Source organism: Pelodiscus sinensis, chromosome 29 (assembly GCF_049634645.1).
Source record: "Pelodiscus sinensis isolate JC-2024 chromosome 29, ASM4963464v1, whole genome shotgun sequence".
Classification (NCBI taxonomy): Eukaryota; Metazoa; Chordata; order Testudines; family Trionychidae; genus Pelodiscus; species Pelodiscus sinensis.
In genome coordinates this window covers 14380969-14406933 of record NC_134739.1, presented here as the reverse complement: position 1 = coordinate 14406933, position 25965 = coordinate 14380969, and the positions used below count along the sequence as shown (strand labels likewise).

Here is a 25965-nt window from a genome sequence, read left to right as displayed (position 1 = left end):
TGGGAGAGACCCAATCGGAGCCACTGGTTTCGTACCAATGCAACTGAAAACAGAATCCGCCTGTAGATTGACTGATGGCTGCCATTAGCATTGGGCAGTGGAAGTGAGGGGAATTCAATAACATCGTTATCGGGACCAACGAAGCAGGATCTCGGAGGAGGTTCCATGCCATGTCTATTACACCCCTAACGTGTGTTGGGTCTTAATTTTCTCATGCAGCCGGGCTTAATTGCCATTAGTGTAAACGTCATTTAAAAGGGTATTTTCCTGCTCGGTAGGTCAATGGACCTAATGTAGCTGATCTAAGTGGCTTTGATTGGGTTTAATTAGCTGGCTGGTTTCCTGTTTATTTCATGGTAATAGCTTTGGCCCATTGCACCTGTTGTATATAAAGCCTGAAGGTTCCTAGTTGAGACCAGAACCTGCTGGAGACCAAAGAGCTACATCCAACAGCCAGGAAGGTAAGAGGCACAAAACCGATCCCTTTATTGTTGTTGTCTCTTCTCTACGGGTACGTCGGCACGGCACGCTTATTTCGGAATAAGCGATTCCAGAGGAAATACTCTGAAATAGCTTATTTCAAAACAGCGTGTCTACATGACAGGGAAGCCTTGTAATTAGTCCGAGGCAGGTTTCCCTAATGTGGACACGCCACCTTGATTTAGAGCCCCAGGAGGCACTGGGGAGGAATTACTTTGATTGGCCCCGGGGAGGAGCTATTTCAAACTAGCAGCAGTGGAGCATCCCCATGACCGCTACTCCGAAATACAGGCAGTCCCCGGGTTACATGGATCCGACTTACATCGGATCCCTACTTACAAACGGGGTGAGGCAACCCCGCACTAGCTGCTTCCCCCCAGCAGACCAGGGAGACGCGAAGCTAGCACCCCCCCCCCCCACTCCCAGCAGACCAGGGAGACGCGGAGCGGCTTTTCTCAGCAGACACCTCAGCTTGAGAATAAAGGCCTGAGGGAAGTGAGGTGTGGGAGAATAAAACTGAGCTCTGGAGAAATGTTTGGCTAGAGTTTCCCCTACAATATGTACCAGTTCCGACTTACGTACAAATTCAACTTAAGAACAAACCTCCAGTCCCTATCTTGTACGTAACCCGGGGACTGCCTGTAGCTACTTCGGAAGAGGCTTATTCCTCGTGCAATGAGGTTTACAGAAGTCAGAATGAGCCGCCTGTTATTTCAAAATTATTTTGAAATAATGGAATTGTGCAGACGCTCGCATTGTTATTTTGAAATACCTGTGCTGTGTAGACGCACCCTAAATAACAGTGTGATGGCAGCAAAGGACTTTGACATTCTCAGGCAGAAGGAGGTGAAAGAGCAGGAGCGTACGAGCTGCCTGACTGGTCAGACCAATGGCCAATGACAGAACAGGGCACTTTTGGAGTGATCTACCTCAGACAGACTCTGCACCCAACTCTGGCACTGAGAGAGCTTAAGCAGAGAATTGCATCCCTGATCATCTTGGCTAATAGCCATTGATGGATTGATCCTCCATGACCATGTCTCGTTCTTGTTGGAACCCAGATATACTTTTGACCATCCCAACATCCTGTGGCAATGAGTTCCACAGGTTAATTGTGCGGGGAAAGGAGTGGTGTGTGTGTGTGTATGTGTGTGTGTGTGTGTAAAAGTATTTCCTCTTGTTGGTATTAACCCTGCTGCCTGTTAGTTCCATTGGATGACCTCAGGGTTTCGTATTGTGGGAAAGGGTAACTAACACATCTCTATTCACAATGATTTTACAGACCTCTATCCTATCCACCTCCCCCGTTTAGACTCAGAGTACACAAGTGGTTAAAAATCTCCTGGGATGATAGCAAACTTCCAAGCTTGTTAGTAAATCTGGCAGCAGTGATATAGAATATTCTGCAGAAATTAGAAGAATCTGGGGTGACCAGGGGCTTTGTCTTATACAGGCAACTATCTCCCCACCCAGCCCCCGGAAAAACAGTTTCCCTATTTTTCACGCTTGCTCTCGGTTCACCTTGGAAGAATCAGACAATGCCCGTGCAGCATTGCACAGAACAGTGTCACTTACAGGCACATTTACCCGGCATGGCTCAGGTCCTTAAGGAGGGGCTGAGGACAGGGAACTGGGGGGGAGGGTACAGGAGTCAGGTTGGGCGTGAGGGGGCTCTGGGCAGGAGACTCAGTTTGGGTTGTTGGGGAGGGCATGGAGACTGAAGCCCTTGCCCTGAGATTCATACCAGGGCAGTTGCTCGTCCCCTTCCTGTCCCTCTCAGGGAGCGAGAGCAAAGTGCACTGCTTGTCTGCCCCCCTGCTCGCCCCAGCCAGAGTGAGGAATGCAGCAAACCGCGCACTTTCCCCTCGCGCCCTGACAAAGGGGAACCGTAGACAATGTCTTTATACGACTCGAGGTGGGTGTGGGTGTCAGCCCCCCCAAAGGCACCGGGGGAGGAGAGGGGGAGACTCAGGGATGGGGCAGTCCCAGAGGGAGGGCACGCCCCCAGCTGGCCCCTTGCACCTGCCTAGTGAGTCTGTCTCTTTTCTGTGTGGCTTTCTGAGAAGCAACCCCATTCCAGGCACGTCCCATTGGCCTGGCACAACCAAGCCCTGACCCTGCTTTACATTAGGAGAAGAGGAAGAAGAAGGAAAAGACCAATGTGGTGGTCCTAGCTAGGGATCTAATAGTGGAGTCGGTTAACCGATGAATCAGTAAGCAAAAGCGTAGAGGTTAATGCTATAGACCACACGCATTTCCCTCCCCCCACTCTTGCCAGGACATTTTTTAGCGGGCTGGCGAGCAGCCGAGCTCAGTCCTGGCTCAGGTCGGGTCCGGGACCTACCCCTGCTGCAGCTCTGCCTTGAAAGTGTATTAGGAGCCAGGCGGCCCGGCTCAGTTCCAGCTCGTGCTCTGGGCCTGGGAGCTCAGACCCTCATGTTGACAGGGGCTGCTGCCACCCCACGCTGCTGCGGACCAGCTCCCGCCTGGCCCCCCACACTGGTGCCTCTGATACAGTGGCTGCCGGCCCCGCCCTTGCGGACTATAGAATTGTCGACTAACCGATAAGAATTCATGAGGATACTCAACTATTCAATTAACCGATATTTCACATCCCTCGTCCTAGCTCTTACTGCATAGGCAGAGTTCTTGAACCAAGACAGACAGACTCACTCTCAAACTCTCTCAAATATCTAGTAGATTTAGAGCATGGGTTCCCAAACTGGGGGGCGGGAAGAAATTCCGGGGGGGCACGAGGCGACCCAGCCTCCCCCATCAAGATTTGCTGCCCCGCTCAGTTCCTTTTATTTTGCTCAACAAGCTTTTTTGTTTTGGGGGGGGGGGGGGCGCGTGATGCTGAAAAGTTTGGGAATCACTGATTTAGAGCCAAGGCCAGCTGTCAGGAGTTCAGCTTCTGTGCCTCTCGGAGGCGCTGCAGGGAGGGCTGGGAAGAGGGGAGGGAGGAGGGAGGCAGCGGAGACCTTTTGGTGTCCCAATTCCGAGCTGCTGTTTGGGCCAAAACCACGACTGGTGCAATTCAGGCAGCCTCTAGATCAGGGGTTCCCAACCTTTTTCGGTCCCCGTGCCCCTTGGCTTTTAGTAAACCTTCCCGTATCCTCTAGTCAATATGAAAGGAAATAAATTCTAGACTCTAGAATCCACAACTTTTTTCACCACCACGACTACTTTTGGAATATTTCAATTAGGATAATCTAGTTATTTACCGAATATTCCCCGTATCCCCTTGATAAGCTTCTCATACCCCCTGGGGGTACGCATACCCCAGGTTGGGAACCCTGCTCTAGATCTTGGCAGCCTCCCCAGCGCTGCCTGTGGGGCTAGCCAGAGTCACTAACGGGCTGTCCTAGCCTGCCACCTCCTGTCCCTGGCAATGCCTCTCCCAGCAGGCCCCCAGCGCAACGTCTGAGCTGGGGAAAGTCTCCCTGGGGACAGCATTTTGCCCCGACAGGAAGGCTTGTGTGTGCTGGTGACCCCGGGAGGCATGTCGGTGGGAGATTTTACTCCTGGCAGGGCCACCCACGCTGGACAGAGGAAAAGCGGATCACTGGCCCTTCCGGTGGGCGCTGGAAGAGCAGCCCAGCAGCATCGCCTCCTAGGCCAGTTCAGTTACTAGAGACTGGAGGAGGTAGCGCCGCTGGCAGGCGGAGCTTTTTTTACGCAGGGAGTGACAGGGATTTGAACTCGGCGCATCAGACCCGCTCCCCAACCCGGCAGCGTCCTTTAAAACATCGTCCCACTACTGTGCCAACTCCGCGCTTATTTTCATAAAGTCCCTTTCACAGTTGAAACCAGTTTCTTCTTGCTCGGGCACACACAACCACGCCTGGGGCTGGTTTACGACACGCTTTCCTTTTCTTTCATACACGGTAAAATTCTCCCCTACCTCAGCTTGACCAAAAATTACCTTTTAAGTAAGATGCTGTTCTTCCACAGTCTCAGAGGGGTCGCCGTGTTACTCTGTAACTTTAAAAAAAAGTAAAAAAAAACCCCAACAAGTAGGCATAGAATCATAGACTCAAAGAGCTGGAAGAGACCTCAAGAGTCATCCAGTGAAACCCTCTGCCCAAGGAAGGACCAACCCAACTAAATCAAATCCCAGCTAGGCCTATGGCACCTTAGGCTACGCCTACACTACCAGGTTATTTCGAAATAAGCGTATTCCTCTTCACAAACAGAAGTTGTTATTTCGAAATATCAGGCTTGGCAGTGCAGACACTCGCCTTGATATTTTGAAGTAACTCCGCAGTGTAGACATGCTCTATGGAAGCTTATCTCATCTGAAGAAGTGGGTTTTGCCCACAAGAGCTCATGAGACTAGATAGCTATTTATGTGTTACTCTAAGGTGCCATGGGACTGTTCGTTGTTTTTTTAAAAGTCGTTCTTCCACAGATTAGCTACTTTCATCTGTGCTACAAAAAGCATGACAAAAAAAGACACCCCTCCCCCCGTTATTTAAGCTTTGTGCCTTTTAAAATTATTCTAGCGCTGCTCGACTTTGCATTTCATGTCCCTTCTTTTTGTAATTCATTAGCATGTTCTGCAAACACTTGTCTTCTGTTGTCTCAGATGTAAGCATTTAAGGTTGTTCTGTAGCTATATATTTGAGTTAAACATGGAACATTTGGTTACTGATTCATTCGACTTTGGTACGTTTTGATTTAAACACCGTCCCTTTGATTTAACCACTCTCCATCTGATTAGTTTTCACTTAAGAAAAGGGCTGCAAAAATATTTGTAAATGCCATGGTTGTCCAGAAGTGAAAACCGTGTCATTCATTAAATGGCATCTAAAAGGTTCACAATTTCTGCAAAATCATAATTAAGGCTGCACCTGCACAGCTGGGCTTAACTTGAAATAAGCTACACAAATTGGGCTACGTCAATTGCATAGCTTACTTCGAATAGTGTATTTCGAAATGGGGAGCGTCTACACAGAACTTCTTTCCAAGTAGAGCGCTCTTCCTCCGACTTCCCTTACTCCTCATACAATGAGGGTTACAGGAGTCAGGGTAAGAAGTCCTCTAGCCTGACAGTATTTCGACATTATTTCGAAATAACTTCCTGCTGTGTAGACGCAGACTACGTTATTTCGAAATAACGTTGCTGTGTAGACGTACCCTAAGAGTATCCATATCTTGGAAATATGTAAAAACATAAGTAGCATTATTTATGTGAGTAAAGTTACTCTCGTATAAACATGATGCTGGACTGGGCACCTAAGTGTTGATAAATAATTATCTTTTTTAATTGTAGTTAATACAGCAGGGCGTCCCTGCTATAAGTTGCCCTGGTATACATCTGTTCTACACTAAAGTCACTGACGCTTGTAGGAACCGATGCGTTATAAGTCCTCCCATTCCCCGCTCTTAAGTCGTGCAAAAAAAAAAATTGTGCAAATGGAAGTCAGCAGTGGGGAAAAAAATTCCCTGCTTAAAGTTGTTTCGCTGTAAGTCCATGGTTTTTGAAACGTATCTTGGACTTAAAGTGAGGACGACCTGTAATAATATTAAAACTCAGCACAGCCACAAATCTTCCAAAATGGCTGTAGAAGAGCATGATATTGAACAACAAAATGTCTGGAGTCCATGTGGTTTGCTAGAAATACAATGAAAAGACGGGACAATGTTTTTCAAAACCATATACAGAGTAGCCCAGCGCCCTGTGAGTGGTGAACTCAAACCTGGACAAAGCCATCTGGATTAGCGACAGCTCAAAGATTGTAACTTCTTGGGGTCTGATCCAACGTGCTTTCAAATCGATAAGAGCCTCCCCGTTAACTTCCGTTGACTGTGGCTTATGTCTTTACTAGACAGGGCAGAGCTTGGGGGGCTCAAAGCAGGTAGTGAGGGGTGCAAGAATCAGGGCGGGGGGTGGGAGGTGGGGGAACGCAGGGCAGGTTGTGGTGTATGTAGGGCTCAGGCAGGGGTGGGGGTGCAGGAGTCAGGGCAGAGGTTGGGGCTCTCAGGTCAAGGAGCTGGGAAGTGTGGAGGGCTCAGGACGGGGGGGGGCAGGATTCAGGGCAGGAGGCTTAAGGCTGGGGGGGGGGCGGCTCAGTGCTGCAGCTGCTGATTTCCCCCACCCAGCTCCTCCGGGAGGGCAGAGGGCCAGAACTGCCAGCTGGGCTCCTCAGAGGCCAGCAATACTCACAGCCCTGACCCCCGCTGGCCACTCTCTTCCTGGTGCGGCTGCCCCCCTGTGGTCACTCTGCAGTATAACAGTCCCTCCTGTCAGCCCCCACCCTTTCCATGTGATAGAAAACAATCCCCTGCCAGGCACAACCCATTGTACTGGCACAACCAAATCCAGATCTTGCTTTGAGTCAGGAGAAGAGGCAGCTGCCTGCCGAATTTGGTGATCCTCGCTCTTACCGTTTGGGAGGAGTTCTTGAACAGACGGACTCACAGACAGACTCGCGAGCAGACAGGCAAACGCACAGACTCTCTAAAATAGATAGATAGGTTCAAGGTCCCATCCAACTGAACGGGAAAAGGCCCCTTGATTGAAACAGAACTTTGGGTTTGGGCTCATAAATCCTGCAGAAATGTTACATCGAATAATCTTCCTCCTGGGATGCCACAGTAGTGCCATAGATTAGGGAAGGAAGCTGGTGAAATCAGTGGAAAGACTCCTACAGGTTTCACTGGGCTTTGGTGCAGCCCTTCTGCAAACATGGAAGACGGCGTCCTTCAGTTTGTTTTTGTTATGGGGCCATAGCTCCGATGCGTTAGCCATGCCATTCCAACCCTGTAGCATAGATGCAGGCAACAGCCCCATCGGGGTGTTTCTGTTGTTGTAGGAACTCCAGAGTGGCAGCTGAAGGGTTCTCCTGGTGACTCAGCCGTGTCTATGCCAGGAGGTTAGGTCAGCATGGATTGCTGCTCGAAGGTGTGACTATTTCACACCTTTGCAAGACAGAGCTAATGTTAGAAGAGCAGAGCAGGCCCTAGCCTCAAGAATTTACAGTCCGCCAGGCACTGAGGATTATGATATAAAAATTTACTCTTCCAGGGTAAATTCCTGCCACTTGAAACTAAGGAATTGGGACAGGAATGGGGGAGAGGGGTGATAGGAGGGAGAGTTATACTGCAGAGTGACCACTAGGGGAAAGTCACTTTGTATTCAGGAGTGAAGAGGCGGTTCCTGCATAGGGATCTTATTCATGCATTAGAATTATATGCGGAGGCGGGGAGGGAGGAACCACACAAATAGCACCGCCCCCACCCCCCGCCCACAGCTTGATTTCCTGTTAGCAGATCACTTGGCTGTCTGCCCTTGTTGGTCATCGGTGCTGCTTTCTGTTTGTCATTAAAGAAACAAGCCAAGACAATGAAGTCCTTGAAAGTCCTTCCTCTGCTGCTGGCCTCTTTGAGCCTTGTTCTGACGGAGGAGAACAGCCTCAGGTAAGCAACCAAACATCTTCTGTGCCCCTTTGGACCTCATCCAGCCCTCCCTTAGCATCCCAGCGATTTCACCAAGCTCTGCTTTGGATCCTGAGCCTGATCCCACGGGGTGTCTCTTGGCAAAACACAGAGATGCGCAGACTGAGAGAGTGGCTTTTAGAGATGACCAGGTGTAACCCACACACCTAGGCTACGTCTACACTCGCGGCTTCTTGCGCGAGTAATATGCAAATGAGGCTAAGCGTGGAATATCACCGAGCCTCATTTGCATACCTAATGAGCCACCTTTTTTTTCCAGAAGAGGCTCTTGCGCAAGAAGGAGCGTCTACGCTGCCCCTTCTTGCGCAAGAAAACCCCTCTTGCGCAACGCCGTTCTTCCTGAAAAGTACTAGGACACAAATGACTCCCACTGAAACCAGCAGGCGTTACTTGTGTCCTGAGGGATAGAAGGAAAGCCAGGAAGCAAGGATCCAGCCCTGATGTACTTCCCTAAGCTGGGCAGGCCCTGGGTGTCTCATCCTGACTCTAGCGCTATTGAGCTGGTAACGAAATATCACAGAACCCCGCCTTGAGAGGGGGCGTTTGCCTGGAGCTGGAAGCAGAGGCTTTTGCAGCATTTTCTCTCGGTCTGGCCATGACTGTGTCTCTCTCTTCCATTCTCAGTGCCAATCCAAAGAGTCCCAGCCCCCGGGCCTTCCAGCGGCGCTACTCCGAGGCCATCCTGGCCAGTGATTACAGCCGGACCATGGATAACATGCTCAAGAAGAACTTTGTGGAATGGCTCTTGGCCCGAAGAGAGAAGAAAAGCGAGTGAGTCACACGTGGCCGTGGATGTTGTCCAAACGGCAGGCTCTCGCCAGGCAAATTGAAGCGTATGGAGACAGCAGAATCCAGACAGCAGAAATGATCTAGGGACTTAACCCCCAGGAAATTCTTCTGTTCCGTGGGGGGGGTGCGGGGACACAGCACCTCTCCCCTTTGCTATTGAAGCGCTTGTCTACACTAGACAGTGGAGTGATGCTGCAGCAATACATCCACCGACGCTTGATTTATCATGTCTGGTTAGACTTGATAAATCAACCTCCGAGTGCGCTCCCATCAACTCCGGGACGAGAAGAGTAGCCGAAGTCGATGGGAGAGCAGCCCCCACCAACCTTACCATGTGGAAGACACCACAGTAAGGATTTCAACTTCAGCTACGCCATTCACGTAGGTTATCCCTATGGGGGGAGGGTATGTAGATGCCAGACTGTCTTCTTGGACTGCCCTGCTGCTGGTGGATTCAGGGGGATGGAGAGGGACTTGGAAATCATGGAGAGGAAGCATGTTAGCACACCCTGGTGGAATTCCAAGCTGATGTCCTCTTTGGATTTTGCTTTCCCAGGAATGACATCGATCCATCCAAGAGGGAAGCCGACCCTCAAATGTTGGCTGTCGGTGGCCAAGGCTTGGACCTGGCCTCTCAAGGGGCTAAGGACTTCTTTGTCTGGCTTCTAAACAATAATAGAAAACAGAGGTGAGTCCTGCGACTTGGGAGCTGTTTGACTGGGAGGTAGTTTCGCCGGGGCAGGGTGGTATTTCCAGTGGCTCTGAAGGTGACTTTCAGATTACAGAGCTTCGTTAAGAACCAGAGACGGCTGAAACTTGGGATTTCCATTTCACCAGACGTTCCAGCCAACACTTCTGAAATTTTCTTTCCTCACAAATTGAAGGGAAAAGTCAAAAAGTTCCTTGAAATAGAGATTGGGGGGCGGGAGGTGCTATATTTGGAAATATCAGAATGTCCTTGCCTGAGAGGGGGGATCAGTCCTTTAGGGAGGAAGAAGCAGCCACTTCTAGTCGTCGCGAGATGACGTTGTGCGGGGGCGTTTCTGGTGCCCCCCCAGAGCCTGAGCCACCGGCAGGATGCACTGGCGGGGGGTGGACATAATGCGGAGCACAGAGAGATGCAGGGGGAGGGAAAGGCTTGCCCCTGACCGGAGAGTCCTTGAGCAACTAGAACCAGAGAGCAGATGAATTTAGACAAGAGGAAAATTCGAATCCAACCCTAAACTTCCCCCTTCATATCTGGGGGGGCTGATCAAGGCCAGCGATGGGCAACCTAGGCTAGTGAGCGGGCGGCATGAGTGGCCCTCTTTCACCTCAGAAGTCAGCGGTCATCAGCCGGAAGACGTGCCCCATGGCCCCCTAGTCTGCCCCCCTCCCCACACACCTCCCCCTCCCGAGCGAATCACCTGATTCACACTCCGTCCCCACTCCTCCCCCTCTGTCCTGCAAGTCAGCTGTTCGGGGCTGTTCACACTTTGGGAGGGAGGGGCAGGAGCAGAGACAGAGCGTGCATCAGGCCATTTGTGATGCTCCGAAAGTCCTGGGAGAGATGGGGAGGTGTAGGAAATGTGAGAGGCGCATGGGGGTGGAGGGCAGGCAGGGGGGCCGTGGGCTGCAGGTGCAGCCCCAGTGGGCCGCATGCAGCCCGTGGCCACAGGCTGCCCACCATCGATCTAGGCCCAGCCCTGTATATAGAGTGGAATTCTATAAACTGGCTTTCCCCTCTATCCAGCAGTCTGGCAAAGCAAACGGCGACGTGGCTCCTTTGCAAATTATCTCACCTTCACCTTCAAACTCTGTGCTGGGCAGAAAAGGAAGAGTGGCGGGGGCAGTGAGAAGGAAGCTCTGCTCACGGCCCCTCCTGCCCAGTCCTGGGTCGGCCTCCAGTCTCCAGGGCTGGCGATCAAACCTCTCCCGGTAGCCCTGCAGCGAGCGACTTTCTCTGTACGAGGAGGAAAACAAAAAGCTGCTGTTTGTGCCGAGAGGGTTGTACGCAAAGCTTGCCCGTAAAGGAAAGCGGATGAGCGCTGTTCCTCGATTGAAGTGTAACGAAGGTACTTTTGTTGCAGCCTTACTTCGCCCAAAGAATCTGACCACTTGAAAGACCTTCTGAGCCAGGAGCTGCTGGCGTGGCTGATGACTGCCGACCTCTGCAGACCGACGTGAGTGTCTGGTCTCTCTCCTCCTGTTTGTAATGCCTCTCCTCGTCCCTCCCCACCCCATACAACTCTAGAGACAGATTGTGGAGGGTTGTGTCTGTCTGCGAGTCTGTTTGTTCAAGAACGCCTCCGAAATGGTAAGCGCGAGGGCTGCCCAATCTGGTCGGCAGCTTCTTCTTCTCCTAACGTAAAGCAAGGTCGGGGCTTGCCTGTGCCAGGACAACCGGAAGGCCTGAGAAAAAGACTGTGTTCCATAACATGGAACGGGAGGGACGCAATATGAGAGTGGCCACTGGGGGCAGCGAGCCCGCAGGGGAGAGCTATATGCCAAGAGACCACTGTGGGCAGCCACACCACCCAGGTAGTGGCCAGCAGGGCTGGGGCTTGGCCATCTTGCCTGCTAACACACTGAGTAAGGAGCCCCTCTGCCCCCCTGTGCCAACCCTTTTCCCCTCCTCCCAGCCCTTGGCCACAGTGCCGGGGGGTGGGAGAGAAAAGGCCCATGGCAGCTGGGGGGGTCTGGAGGGAGAGAAAAGGTCCGTGCAGGATGGGACCCCTCCCCACCTCACCCCCCAACCCTCACTCAGGCAACCCCCCCACCCACAGCTTCCAGTCTTGACCCCCCTCAGGTGTGTGTGTGTGGGGGGGGATAGATTATCCCACCTTTGCCTGCTATGCAGTTCTTACACCTTCCTCTGAAGCATCTGTTGCTGGCTACTAGACTGGACAGATTTTGGATCTCGTGTTTCACTTGACATGTCAGGAACGAGACGATCGGTCCCCTCCACACAGAGCCAGCAGACGCCTGGGCCCCGCTCCCCAAAGTTATGAAGGCTCCTAACGTCCATTGATTTCAGTGGAAATGGGCCTCTCTTTCCAGATATCACCTAGGAGACCCCCGGAGGGAAAATGGCACAGAACAGCTGTTTAGATTGATGGGCTCCACATGGATTCCAACCTGCAGCTCAGCGAGGGAATTATTGCTCCTCCCTGCCCCCCCCAAATGCTTGAATGTAGCAACATCTCCTGATTCTCTGTTTTCCCAGGGTGCAGTAGCCCCAGAACTCGCCTGAGAAGCTGCCTGCCTGCTCTAACAACGGTCGTGTTGAGCAAAGAAGGATTTTGTAGCCACTTAGTTCAGTAGAGCTGTGCCTATGGAGCTCTGCTACTGTAAGCAATAAAGAAGGTCGTCTGAAGCTGAAATGAGACGGAGATTGTTTTCTTTTGTTTTTTTAACAGAAATCTCCCGGGGTGTCTGGGAGAGTTGCCACCTCTCTGGGATGGCCCTGGGAGTCTCCAGGGATTAAAGATTAATCTTGAATTCAAGATTATGTCACGGGAGGAAATCTCTAGGAATACATCCATGCCACAGTGGCAACCCCTTTAAGAGAGTGAGCCACTCTCTTACCACTGATTGGTTACCTTCTGCCCAATTGGGGTTAAGGGATGGCCCCTGGGCTTTATATAAGGAGGAGACACAAAAAACAGGGAGGAGAAAAGGAGGACAGTGAGTCTAATCAGAGGTGTCCAGAGTCATGTGCTAGGGAAGCAGCAGAAAGAAAGCCCTGAGAAGGCACCATCTGGGGAAAGGTGGCAGGGTACAGACGGCGTTTGTCTCCAGAGGGAAAGGCTGGTGAGAGAGCGGCTGGCGAGGGGGCGGTGGGATGCCTGAGCTTTGAGCACTGTGGCTTAGAAGGAAGAACTGAGTCGACGAGCTTGAGGAACTGTAAGGAGAGACAGCTATTGTCTCCAGACGGGGGGTTAGAATAAGGTGAAGCCTCCTGTCTCTGAGAATCAGAAGGCGACTCCATACCAATAAAATTGAAGTATCCCAGGCTGGGCACTGGCATGCTCATCCGGATGTAATTCTTATAGGGAAGCCCTCACTTGTGGGGAAACTGAGGCAAGAAAGCGGCTGCTGAGTAAAGAGGCAGTCTCAGAGCAGGCCCACTGTTTTATAGGGCGACATTAAAAACAAAACCACCGCTGTGTCCTGCCCAGCATGGCTCTGCAAGCACGTCAGGAGTATTTATTAATGTAGCCTCGTTTTGCAGATGGGCAAATTGTAAGACAGAGGGATTCGAAGTAGGGATGTCAAATCCTTGACAATTATTTAACCGGTGAAATGTTACGTTTAACCAGTTAAAAAGTGGGGTCCCCCCCCCCAGCTGCAGCCGGGTTGGAGCGTCTCTGCCACGGCTGGGGCCACTCCAGCCCAGCTGCTTCCAGCCCTGCATGGGGCTGCCGGTTACCAGCCTGTGTGGGGCTGGAAATGACAGCCCCACATGGGGACTCGGCTGCTCCCCAGGTACCGGTTAACTGTTACCGTGAGCATCGCCTGTTAACAGGAGCCTCGGGCAGAGTCTGAAATGGTACCAGGCCTTCCCTCTGTTCAACCCTCTCGTTTAACCCCAGCACAAACCTGGCCTGTCCACACCTTGTGGACGCAGACGTGTTACCGGATTTCCCGGGCCTGGCTCGGGTCCTGAACTCAATTCATGTTTGTTTTCTGGAAAATAAGATAAAAATGTCCAGGCTTCATGTAAATCCTTGCTCTGGGGCGGGGCTGGCGATGAGGGGGTCAGGATGCAGGCTGCCCTGGGGAGAGGACGACAACCCCAGCCCTCTCTCACTGCAGCAGCTGGGGGCCTCTTCATGGCCACTGCAGCTCCAGCAGGCACAGCTGGGAGAGGGGCACATGCAGCAAACTGGGCACTTTCCTCTCGCTCCCCCTTGGAGAGGAACAGCTGACAATGTTCCTGTATGAATCAAGGGGGTGGGGAGGGGAGGCAGGAGCTTCAGCCCCTTCTCCTCTCCCTAAAGGGTGCCTGGGGGGTAGGAGGCTCCGAGCAGGGGCAGTCCTGGATGGGGGCGGGGCACACTCCCAGCCAGCCCCTTTCACCTGCCTGGTGAGTCTGTCTCTTTTCTGTATGGTTTGATGAGAAGCGATCCCATTCCAGACCTGTCCCATTGGCCTGGCACAACCAACCCCTGACCTTGCTTAATTTGCATAATGACAAGAGGAAGCTGCAGACCAGATCTGGTGGTCCTCGCTCTTACCGGTTAGGAGGAGTGTTTGACCAGACAGACAGACACACAAACTCTTTCAACTATACACATTATCCCAATGGAGCTGGTCAGTGCTGAGACCAAAAGTCCATTGCAAAATCAACCCTGTGCTAGAATCCCTTGCGGAATAAAAACTGTTGCCTGCAATTGTTCTGGGACTCCTGACACAGCAAAGTCATTAAACCCAGCTTTGCTGAATCCAGTGTTTCAGGATTCTAGTGTGATCAGCTCACCACTAGAGGGGGGACTTATGAAATAAACCAGCGGTTCTCAAACTTTTTGGGCTCCGGAGCCCTTTACATGCGTAAAAATTTATGCAGAGCGCCAGCAGTCCACTGATTGTATGTGCTGTACCTATCAATGTTTCCAGTTTGTCAACCTTGCGGAGCCCGTGGAGATGTCGCGTGGAGCCCTGAGGCTCCGTGGAGCACAGTTTGAGAAACACTGAAATAAACCAAAGAACACACTTTGTGGGGAAGAGGGGGAAAATTATTCTCCTTAACCTCTGAGGACAGGACAAGAAGCAACGAGCTTACACTGCAGCAAGGGAGGTTGAGGTTGGACATTAGGAAAAACTTCCTGCCTGTCAGGGTGGTTAAACACTGGGATAAATTGCCCTACGGAGGTTGTGAAATCTCCATCACTGGAGTTATTTAAGAGCAGGTTAGATAGACACCTGTCAGGGATGGTCAAGAGTAGATGATGTTTGGTCCTGCAGTGAGGGCAGAGAACTGGACTTGATGTCTTCTCGAGGTCCTTTCCAGTTCTATGATTCTATGATCTGCTGGAGGTCTAAGGAGAAGGCAAATCACTTTAGCACAGGGCTATTCAACTTTGGAAGCCTTGGGGGCCACGATGATACTCACAGCACATGCCGAGGGCCACATCTTAAGTGTGGTTGCATAGACATGCAAATATATGCAAATAGCTTCTTTCACACTGATGGGCATGAATACAAAAATTAAAGCAAGACTACACAGCACACAGGCCCCATTTAAGTCAGTTCTGCTGATATTAATTAAATGCAATATTCACCCAGTTTCTACCCATATAACAGCGCTTTTAATGAGCAATGACAGTCCAGGAATTTAACTACTAAAAACCGTATCAACAGAAGACAATTATATTGACTACTTTTTTGTTTTGGCTCCTACCCATGGGCCGCAAACAAATTATATTTGGACAAAAGAATCCTAAAAGGGACTAAGAATTCTGTTAACTCTGGCTAGCATGGTTGTCAGCGGAGTTTATCTATAGACCGGGAATTTTTTTATTCTTGACTCCTTCTACAATTCAATGCCCCAAAACTTCATTAAGAATTGAGATTGCCCAGTCACAGTTCTTGCCCTTCCAAAATGTCAGGAGTGTCTATACTGAAAGCGAGGAATTGATGAGTAACGGGAATGCACATTTAAATCTGAAAAAACAGGAAATACAAATGCACTATCCCACAATTCAACCTTAACTCTGCCCTCTTTGAGTGATGCCCCAATATGCCAGTAACATACACACTAGGATCAGAACCATTCCTAATAGGGTGCAGGACCCAGGACAAAGCACCCTCCCCATGACCCACTTCTGCCTTCTCTCTCCCCATCCCTTCCCGGAATGATGCAGCCAGAGATGCAGCCAGGGCCTTGGAACTGGCAGCAGGGGTCAGGCCTGCCCCCAGTTCACCAGCAGCAGTGGGAAGCAGAGCGACCTGGCCCCAACCCGCTCTGCTATGCCAGCTCCCAGCTGCGTCACTCTACTTTCTGTCACCACTGGTGAATGCGACACCCTGCTGCCAGCACCAGGCCCTCCACTAATCCCCTAGACTTCCCTGGGCACTGCAGGGCCCCCAAAAGCATGAGGTCCTGGAGTTTTGCCCCAAATCATCCTATGACTATGGCTAGAATTCTACCATCACAGATGCTACAGGACTTTTTGGCACCAGAACAAATTAGTACTAAAGGACACAGACTAATGCATTAATACCCTTAGAAATCTAGAATATATATATATTACATATAACCTAGCTTTAAGTGCTTGTTAGGACAACTAAAAGCAGAACTTCTATACATCAGTGTTTCTCAACCAGTGATACAACAACTATCCTTAGGGGTACTTGAGAGAAGTCTGGGGGGTACATCAACACAACTGAAATTTGGAGAACACTGAATTTTTGTTTTAAGTTTTACCACGCTTTATTATTTTTGTACTTTTTACACCTAAAAATTGCATCACCCAGCCAGCTACAATTAAGTTGTTTGAACAAATGTGTTGCAATGTTAGAAAAAAAAATTGTGTGCCTGAAAACTGTAGGTACTGGGGGTACTTTATTAAAAAAAAAAAGGTTGAGAAACACTGCTGTACATAGCAGAGAGCAGTTGTGTGTTGCTTTTAAATACAGAAAAGCATTGGCGATAAGGCAGGACTTATTTAATGCATGACTTCCCTGGAGGTTCATGAACAAGTATCGGGGGAGGCAACCATCTCGGACCCCCGATCTTGCTGAATGAGGCAGTGTCACGCATAGCTCAGAGGGGCCTGGTGTGCAAAAAGACAGCAAATCATGGATTGAATTAATGAAGTTGGCCAAGAATGGGACTCTGAGGAATCCGGGGAGTCGGCCCCTCAGATTTTTTTGGGGGGGGAGCAAACAGGATTATCCCCCTCGGCCCAGGAGTCTGGTAGAAGCGGAGATCAGATGCCAACACTCAAGATTTGGGGAAGAGAATGAATCCTCCCCCCCCTCAAGAGCTGGGGGGGTTCACACTGGAATGAGCCCCTCCCCCCAGAGCTGGGGGGTCACATTGGAATGAGCCCCTCCCCCCAGAGCTGGGGGGTCACATTGGAATGAGCCCCTCCCCCCAGAGCTGGGGGGTTCACACTGGAATGAGCCCCTCCCCCCAAGAGCTGGGGGGTTCACATTGGAATGAGCCCCTCCCCCCAGAGCTGGGGGGTCACATTGGAATGAGCCCCTCCCCCCAGAGCTGGGGGGTTCACATTGGAATGAGCCCCTCCCCCCAGAGCTGGGGGGTTCACATTGGAATGAGCCCCTCCCCCCAGAGCTGGGGGCACAAGGGGTTTAGCCCCCAGGATTTGGGGGGGCGATGAGCTATGGGCCCCTCCCCCCAGATTACGGGGGGGTTTAGCCCAGCTAGAACCGCGGGAGGGGGAACCAATCCCCCCCCCCCAGGAGGCGCAGGCGCATTAGCTGGTGGGGGGGGGGGGAAATCACTCGCCCCGCCCCTTTAGAGAGGAAGAAGCAGCCACTTCCGGCGCCGCGAGATGACGTTACGCGGGGAGTTTCCGGTGCCCACTTCCCCCGGTCCCCCCCCCCCCAGAGCCTGAGCCGCCGCCGGGATGCACCGCCGGGGGGTGGGCGCGGGCGCCATCGCCAAGCGGAAGCTGGCGGAGGTGAGACCCCCCCCCATCCCGCCCGGGGGGCCCTGAGTCCTTCCCCCCCCCCGGGACCTGCCCCCCTCCCTGCAGAACCAGCCCCCCCCACCCCCCCCCGGGGGCCGAGTCCCACTCTGGCCACTGCAGCCTGGCGCCTCTTCCTGCGCGGGGGGGGGGGTGCTGAGAATCTGCCCCCCCGCCCTAAACTCAGCTGGGCCCGAGTTCCCCTTTGAACCACTTAATCTCACCCCCCCACCCCCCCTTCGCGTTCCCCCCCTCGGGCTCTTTTCTCCCAAAGCAGCTGGGGGTGGGGCGGCCCCCTCACCCCGGGGGCGGCCGAGCCAGGGCTGGTGGGGCGAGGGGGCGGGGGCTGGGTTTTCTAGTTCCCTTCCGCAGAGCTAGTGCAGAGATGGGTTTTCCTGCTCTGGCGCCTCTGGGGAAGTGGGTTGTGCCCACGACAGCTCACGCGATCGGATAGATTTGTATTGGTCTCTGAAGTGCCCCGGGACCGCTGGTTGCAGCAAGGGGGGTGATGCTGGTGGGGGGTCCTGCAGAGAAGTGGTCTCAGACCCCGTGAGATGTCTGGAAAAACTTAAATAAGGTTCAGAGGGGGAGCAGAGTGAGTCTGTAACAGGCAAAACTTAAAAAACAATAATACGTCGGTAGCACCTTAAAGACAAACAAAACATGTAGATAAAGGACTATGTAGCACTTTACAGACTAACAAGATGGTTTATTAGATGAACTTTCGTGGGCCAGACCCACTTCCTCAGATTTGATCTGAGGAAGTGGGTCTGGCCCACGAAAGCTCATCATCTAATAAACCATCTTGTTAGTCTGTAAAGTGCTACATAGTCCTGTATTTTGCTTCAGCTACACCAGACTAACACGGCTACATTTCTATTACTATAAAACATGTAGAGAGGATCATGGGCTTTCATGGGCACAGCCCACTGCTTCAGATGTCTGGTGTTACTAGTCTATTGTTGTTTTTTAAATAAGGTTATTAGGGGTTTTTTTCTCTCCTAGGCCAAATACAAGGAGCGAGGGACAGTTCTGGCTGAAGACCAGCTGGCTCAGGTGAGACACCTGCTCTGGGTTTAGGGCGTAGAAGCCATTGCTGGGAGGTCACATTTTGCAGCATACTCTGAAACTGGCACTATCCATCTGTTGCTGTGGTTTGGTGCAGTGATACTGGTGATAAAGACAAGTATTGCACCAGTTAAATGTACTTGCTTTCAGGCTGGAAATCTGGAAGTCATGGGACACTGTGAATCCTTCCACTTACATTTTAGGGCCATTCTTCAAAATAACTATGTCTAGAACAGCCTTCCTCTTCTATGTGCACCAGTAAGGCAGTCGGTCCCTTCTAGGTCTGTGACCACATCCCTATAAGCAACCCCAACAGTCTCTGCAGCTGGATTTCCACCCCTTGTCTCCCGTGTAGGGCTGGCAATTTCCTGCAGAAAAATTGGTTAGGACTGGGGACAGATAAATACCAGATTAAACCCAGTTTAAACTGGGAAATGGGGAAAATAGTGGCATCAGTGTCTAGCAAGCCCAGAACAAACCTTTTCTAACTTTGGATTTATCCATTTACAAGCTCTGTTGATCCACTATATCAAAGCTGTTCCACTACAGAATAGTACCTGACCAGGTGAACCTGAACTTGTGGACTGCAACTCTACCTGCTTCTGATGGCTTGAAACATTAAGCATACAACTCTGCATTATTGGTGTTTTCATTTAAGCAATTGTCTTTGCCCATATAATATTAGAAGACTTGCCTAGTGCTGCTTCAGGGCAGGGGCTGGTGGTGTGTGGGGTGTAGGAGTCAGGGCAGGGGGCTGGAAGGTGTGTGGGGGGGGGCTTTAGCAGAGGGCTGAGTGTTTGGGGATACAGGAGTCAGGAAGGGGCTGAATGGTATTGGGGGGCAGGGTTTAGGCTAGGAGCTCAGAGCAGGGGGCTAGGAGATCGAGGGGGCTAACTGGGGCCGTCTGTGCGGTGAGGATGGCACTGAAGCTGCCCCCACCCCAGCTCCTCCTGGGGAGGAGCTGCCCACCCCTGGCAGTGCTTCTGGGGGATGCAGCGGGAGGCCTCTGGCCAGTGGAGCTTCCCCTCCCCCCGTCCGGTGCTGTGGCCAAGGGTCAGGGGGACGCTTACCCATGTCTGACAACGTGGACTGCCTCGGCCACTCTTCCTTGTGCAGCCGCCCCCTATGGTCATGCTGCAATGCTTGCTGCCCCCAGTGGTCTTTGAGGAGTGTAACTGTCCCTCCCTTTCCATTTTATGGGAAACAATCAAATTCCAGGCATGTCCCATTGTCCTGGCACAATCAAACCCTGACCTGGCTTTACATTAGGAGAAGAGGAAGTTCCTGCCGAACTTGGTCGTCCTAGCACTTACCATTTACAGGAGTTCTTGAACAAATGGTCTTATGGACAGACAGACGCACAAACTCTCTCAAATTGCGTGTGTGGGTGTAAAATATTGAAATGAGTGATTGCATATATAGCTTCCTTGAGGGAACCAAAATGAACATAGATCTTTTGATGTTCACTATGTCAATTGCCTGTATTATCACTACACCCACTGCGCTTTTACTTTTATTTGTGCAATCTCAAATGAATCTGTGTACCCATTGTCTTATCTAACCACAATTTGAATATGTAGCTAGAACTAAGCATAATGTGGTGAAACAGTTTCAAAACAGAAAATGCCTTAAACGGGACAAACTCGTTTCTTTCTAGGACAGTAAAAACCCAGATTTTACCTGGTGAAATCCACTGCTGGTAAATGCCATGCCATCTCTGTTCCATTATTGTCCCTAATTGTTTAAATCTAGCTATACATTTTAGAAACGTGACTGTCTGTGGGTCTGTTTGTTCAAGAACTTCTCCTGAACGGGAAGAACTAGGACCACCAAGTTCGGCAAGCAGCTTCCTCTTATTCTAACTTAAAGCAAGGTCAGGGTTTGTTTGTGCCAAGGAAACAGGATGTGCCCGGAATGGGATTGGTTCTCCTAAATCCATACAGAAAAAAGACCGAATAAGCAGGCAGGTAAAAGGGGCTGGCTGGGGGTGCCATCCCCCCAATCCAGGACTACCCCAGCCTGGAGCCTCCTACTCTGAGGTTCCCTTTAGGGATGGGGGGGGGGGTGGAACTGAAGCTTCTCTCTCTTCCCCCCCCATTTGTACGGAGACGTTGCCGGCTGTTCCCCTCTGTCAGGGAGCGAGGGGAAAGTGTCTAATTTGCTGCATCCTCACTCTACTGGGGAGTGCAGGGGGGCAGATGAACCTGAACCTGCCTCAGCTGGGGGACATGCACCCCTCCCCCAGCTGTGCATATTGATGCTGCAGTGGCCATGGAGAGGCACTTCTCACCTGGCCCCAAGCTGCTGCGGGAAGAGAGCTGGGGCTGTCCCCCCTCACTCCCCCCTCCAGGGCAGCCTGCATCCTGACCCCCTCATATCCACCCAGAGCAATGATTTAAATGGAAAAAAACAAAAATGAATTGAGTTCAGGACCCGAGCAAGGCCGGGGAAATGGACTTGGTGGCTTTCTCTGATGTTACCAAGCAAGCATTCAGTTCCTCTTTACTTGCCGCTCACAGATGTCTAAGCAACTGGACATGTTTAAGACCAACTTGGAAGAATTTGCCAGCAAACACAAGCAAGAGATTCGTAAAAATCCCCAGTTTCGGGTCCAGTTCCAGGACATGTGTGCCACAATCGGCGTGGATCCATTGGCCTGTAAGGAACGTACACCGGAGAAGTTAATGCTGAGCGTCCTGGTTGCGTTTGGAGACCAGCTGTAGTGTCTTTGCTCGGGAACCTCTCATTGGAGTGGATAGGTGGGCTGAGTACAGTGGACGGGGTTTGGCTCGTAGGGCCTGGAAGCAGATGGGCTGTTTTACCCTTCTGGAATGGGAGGCAAGCAGCAGGCCTCCAGCCCTTCTTCTGGGGCATGAACAAGCCCCAATCAAGCAACTCAGCAGACAGCTCTGCCAGTCTCCAGCCTGTCCACCGGGGAAAAGGGGTTACCCCCTTCCTCTCCCTAGCCCGATGATAGGTCCAGCCCCAGTCACCTCTTCTGGGCTGTTGAGGCTCTGGAGCTAAGAGCTTGGAAGAATTGGCTGTTTAGTGGTGATGCCTAATCTGATTCTCCCCCCCCTCCTCCCCCCCCCGCCCTTTGCAGCTGGTAAAGGATTCTGGTCAGAGATGCTGGGAGTTGGAGACTTCTACTATGAGCTGGGCGTTCAGATTATTGAAGTTTGCCTGGCTCTGAAGCACAGAAACGGAGGTGAGGGCCCTGTTTGCACAGGCGCAAACACCCATTTCCAGCGATTGGATGTTCAAGGTGCTGCCGGTGGTGCCCTGCTTGGGGAGATGCTCAGTGCAGGGTCTCCTTGGTCAGCTTTTAAAAAGTGCCGAGACGATGGTTCCGGCTTGCTCCCTGCACCAGTGGAAAAGTGGGGGGTGTACAGCGAGGAAGCTCACGCACACGGCGTTTGCGTTTTCCTAGAAAATCTGTCCGTGGCAAGGCTCTCTAGCTTCTTTATCTGGCTGTAGCTAGGTGAGCGTAAGCACGGGGGGAGGGGATCGTGTTCACGTTGCCTGGCTACTATGCAGTAAAACTCCCTGCATGCAGCCACAGTTAGGATTTGATAGCGAAATAGCGGCTTGTTTATTACAAGGTAAACTCCCCAAACCTTTTAGAGCAAAGATATCACTTAACAATGCCATAAAATATGCTCGGTGGGCTTGTAGCAGAACCTCACATTCATAGCAAGTACTGGGGGATTAGTAATCGATGGGAGGGTTTTTTAAAAAACTAGATAGACAAAGAAAAATCTGTTTTGTAGTTGGGTGTTTCTGGGTCATCTGTGTATATGTTCTAGTCTGTCTGCGAGTCCGTTTGGGGAAGAACTCATCCTAAACGGTAAGTGCTAGGGCCACCAGAGCTGCTAGGAAGCTTCCTCCTCCACCTTCACTCTGTAGTAACGTCACCTCCCTCATTTGTTCCCTCTAGGGCTCATAACACTGGAAGAACTTCATCAGCAAGTGCTGAAGGGAAGGGGGAAGTTTGCCCAGGACGTCAGCCAGTGAGGATCTTACTGACTTGTATTGTCACCCGGGGGGTCTGGAAACAGCATGAATAAAAAGTGACAGCTAATCTAGGCAGGCACCCGAAGGTGGTTCTGCTGCCAATCAACTCCAGTTTGAGTTACAGTTGTGCTGCTGTCAGCAGTGAGTCCACAATTAAGATTGCAAGCAGGGCCCTGTTAAGAGTGAGAGGCCTCCTGCAGTTAAAGGGGTAATGTCTTTTCCCTCTTCCCATTGCCTTGAAAGTGTCTAGACTGAAACTTGATTCCGAACCACTGGAGAAACTGAAATCAGACTGGCCAGCAGGAGAGTCTGTTATGTTTGCTCTTCTTGCTGTTGTTTCCAAGGTCTCCTGGGCAGCGAGGGGGAGCCTAGCATGCTACTGGCCCCTTCCTCCCCCCCGTCTAGATTACAGCATCCAAAATACATCGATACTCAGTAAGAATCAGTATTCTTACTGATATTAATATTACTGAGTAATATTAGTTGCAAATCATACACTGAAGTCTTACAACATTAAGATTAGTAAGTGAAACATTAGCTTAATCTGTATCGTAATGTAGTCTGTCTGTACTTGACAGAATACTACTTTAAAACGTATTTTTGACTGTTGACATTGCTAGTTACTTAATAGGACTGCTAGCATATGAACAGCTGTTAAGTAACATGACAATGGAATTCATATTTTGCCACAGATTCACTTGAACAGTGAAAAATACTCACTTTCCTCTCCTTTATTAGTGTGTCCCTAACCTGCTGAATGTTACTTGAACAGATATCATAGATTCTACTGAACTTCCATTATTTCAATTTTCTTCTGTTGGGAGACCTTTCTGCTGATAGGGTTTGCAAAAAATTGTCTGAATTCTGGGCCTACATTGGCCTGACATGGTCTCTTTTGTTTTGTTTTTTTGGCAACTTAGAGTTTGAGTTCACATGACTTACATAGTGAGTATTCTCGACTGGCATAGGATGAGTTTGTGCAAACAGTTTTAGTGATTCTCTCCTGTGCCTGTTGGAATCGGAGCTCACTTTAACTGGAAGGGAATCAATCTTTTTTCAGTTGCCATAGCTTCTTGGTAAATATGAATGAAAAATTAAGTACAGAGCAGCTGACTTTTCAAAGGTGTTTCCCAAGAGAAGAAATGACTAACCACTTCATGTGCATGATTGGCCTCTGCCTTCCAGCCCTTAACTTTGCCACTTGTACAGCTATTGTCCCTTATTTGCTACAGTGCATCCCCACTAAAGTCATTGATGCTTGTAGGAACTGATGCGTTAAGAGCTGGGAATGGGAGGACTTAAGTTGTGCAAAAAATTGTGCAAATGAAAGTCAGCCCCAGGAAAAAAATTCCCCGCTTTAAGTTGTTTACTGTAAGTCCAAGTGTTTTGGAACATATCTTGGACTCACAGCAAAGGCAGCCTGTACCTCACTTAGTGTCCGGTTCAACAGCAGACTAGAAGCTTTTCTTTGAACGTCTTATGCTCCCTCCCCTCTGCCTTTTCAGGGACGATCTCATCCGAGCCATCAAGAAGCTGAAAGTTCTGGGTAATGGCTTTGGGATCATTCCCGTCGGTGGGACATACCTGATCCAGTCTGTACCAGCCGAACTGAACATGGATCACACGGTGGTTTTGCAGCTGGCTGAGGTACTGTGGCAAGAGGTTCTTTAGTACAAGCTACCCTTGGGTACCACTGAGTCACTTGGACTGGCTCAGAGGGCATGAAGAGTAAATGCTAATACAAGCAAGGATCTAGAGTCTCAGCTTGTATAGACATGAGCATGTTGGCTTTCCAAAACGTGGATGTTGTGAAGTCCCGCTTATTAGCAGATCGTAAGGAGCTTTAACCGTGTGCTGAAATCAGTCCTACGGAACACCCTTTTCTCCTTGTTTCAGAAAAAGGGCTATGTAACCATCAGTGAGATCAAGTCCAGTTTAAAGTGGGAGCTCGAACGTGCCAAGCAGGTGCTGGTATGTATACAGACCTTGGATTAAACACCACTGTAGCAGGTTTAGGGTTGTATCTGCACTGTCAGAACTTTGCCACCATCACAGTAAAAACAGTATAATCCCCTCCACTCTGCAAGACCCAACGAGGGCAAAAGTAAATCGGGCTTCAGCCCTGTAGGATTGAGTGGAGGCAGGATCTGAAGCAGAATCCCCTTAATTGCAGGTACATAGCTTTGGTGCTGCTGTGAAATAGCACAGGACTAGAGAGGCCCTGTAGTCCAGGCCCCGGTACTGACAGCAGAACCACGTATTATTCTAGACCAGTGTTTCCCAATCTGGTCCATGAAGTGAAAGTGAAGGTTCTGCAAGAATGCAGCATTCCCCTGCCCCCTCTTAAAGAGACAGTGTCTTTTTTTTTGCTTGACAAATTTTACCCTGGCAACCCTAGGGGTTCCTTGAAATTCTTTTAAGCTGAAAAGGGTTCTGTGGCCAAACAAAATTGGGAAACACTGTTCTAGACCGTCCCTGACAGGTGTGTCTCTCACCTGCTCTTAAATCTCCAGTGACAGATTCCACAGCCTCCCTAGGCAATTTATCCCAGTGTTTAACCCCGGACAGGAAGTTTTTACTGGAGTCCAACCTCAGCCCCCCTTGTTTCTTATCATAGGGGAGGTTAAGAACATTCTTCACTCCTGCCCCCTCATTGCTTGTTCTTACCGTATGATGTGGGCTGCAATTTGCAGCATCTTTTTTCATTCTGTAAAATGTCCTCCCTGGCACCCATGGCTCCGGAATACACTTTGAACATCAAACTTCACTTACTGCATTGTGTGGGGGCATCTGTCCAGCAGTGAATCTGTAGTTAGTCATATATGAGCTCCCACCTGCCCCCCACTGCTGCTGCCTCCGATACAGAAGGAGCAAGGGGGCTGCATGTTAACCAGTGAGTCCCGGCTCATGGGTTAACCAGCTAAATGGTTACACTGTCACATTCCTAGTGCTAACCTGAGTCTCTTCCTTCTTCGGCCTGTAGTAGAACTGGGCTAAAGCTGTGATGCAGAAGTGGTTCTTACGCCCCCAAGTTTCACTTCTGCAGATTGTTTTCTCCCTTCAGCTTCTGAGACCTTGGTCTGTTTGAACAGGAACACCTGCTGAAGGAAGGCATGGCCTGGCTCGACATGCAAGCCCCAGGGGAGGCCCAGTACTGGCTGCCTGCTCTCTTTACTGAACTTTACTCCCAGGAAATCACGCCAGAGGAAGCAAAGGAGGCCATACCCTGAGCTGTGCGTGCCTATACGTGTTCATCTGCTGCTTGTATTCCCGACTGAGGGACACTGAACTTGAAATAAAGTTGTTTAAACAGGTGTCTAGGTTTACCCATTGAATTAGTCAAGCAGAGATGATTTGAACTTACCTCCTAAATTGCACCAGCCAGCTCTTTCTACACATGGGACTCAAAGGGTAAAATTGCTCTTTTGATTCAGCATTATAGTTTACCAGGGCAGCCCCTTATCAGCTGTGGATATGAACAGCCTCCATTAACAGGGATCCTTCCCTGCCCAAGTGT

At 50.6% G+C, this 25965-nt stretch overlaps 2 protein-coding genes across 3 annotated transcripts; both read left to right on the top strand.

Moving 5' to 3' along the window:
• Positions 1-357: 357 nt before the first annotated feature.
• GIP (gastric inhibitory polypeptide) lies at positions 358-12080 on the top strand. Its single transcript, XM_075911506.1, has 6 exons — positions 358-461; positions 7814-7902; positions 8566-8712; positions 9287-9418; positions 10800-10892; positions 11936-12080. Exons 2-6 carry the CDS (start codon positions 7829-7831, stop codon positions 11943-11945), a joined length of 456 nt encoding a protein of 151 aa, XP_075767621.1. The 5' UTR covers positions 358-461; positions 7814-7828; the 3' UTR covers positions 11946-12080.
• Positions 12081-17226: 5146 nt separating this feature from the next.
• On the top strand, positions 17227-25762 carry SNF8 (SNF8 subunit of ESCRT-II). Of its 2 annotated transcripts, XM_075911636.1 has the most exons (8): positions 17227-17360; positions 18372-18422; positions 20954-21092; positions 21538-21642; positions 22372-22444; positions 23954-24095; positions 24345-24419; positions 25541-25762. In XM_075911636.1, exons 1-8 carry the CDS (start codon positions 17307-17309, stop codon positions 25676-25678), a joined length of 777 nt encoding a protein of 258 aa, XP_075767751.1. In that variant the 5' UTR covers positions 17227-17306; the 3' UTR covers positions 25679-25762. The 2 variants fall into 2 exon arrangements, with proteins under 2 accessions (XP_075767751.1, XP_025039058.1); XM_025183273.2 differs by lacking the exons at positions 17227-17360; positions 18372-18422 and having other exon boundaries at positions 21054-21193.
• The last annotated feature ends 203 nt before the right edge of the window (positions 25763-25965 follow it).

Excerpts from the sequence above, each read along its gene's own strand:
- GIP (XM_075911506.1), top strand. The coding sequence starts at position 7,829 with ATGAAGTCCTTGAAAGTCCTTCCTCTGCTGCTGGCCTCTTTGAGCCTT. Across the intron at positions 8,713-9,286 it reads CGAAGAGAGAAGAAAAGCGA|GAATGACATCGATCCATCCA; the intron begins GTGAGTCACACG and ends TTGCTTTCCCAG. Across the intron at positions 9,419-10,799 it reads AACAATAATAGAAAACAGAG|CCTTACTTCGCCCAAAGAAT; the intron begins GTGAGTCCTGCG and ends CTTTTGTTGCAG.
- SNF8 (XM_075911636.1), top strand. The coding sequence starts at position 17,307 with ATGCACCGCCGGGGGGTGGGCGCGGGCGCCATCGCCAAGCGGAAGCTG. Across the intron at positions 17,361-18,371 it reads CCAAGCGGAAGCTGGCGGAG|GCCAAATACAAGGAGCGAGG; the intron begins GTGAGACCCCCC and ends TTTCTCTCCTAG. Across the intron at positions 21,093-21,537 it reads CGGCGTGGATCCATTGGCCT|CTGGTAAAGGATTCTGGTCA; the intron begins GTAAGGAACGTA and ends CGCCCTTTGCAG.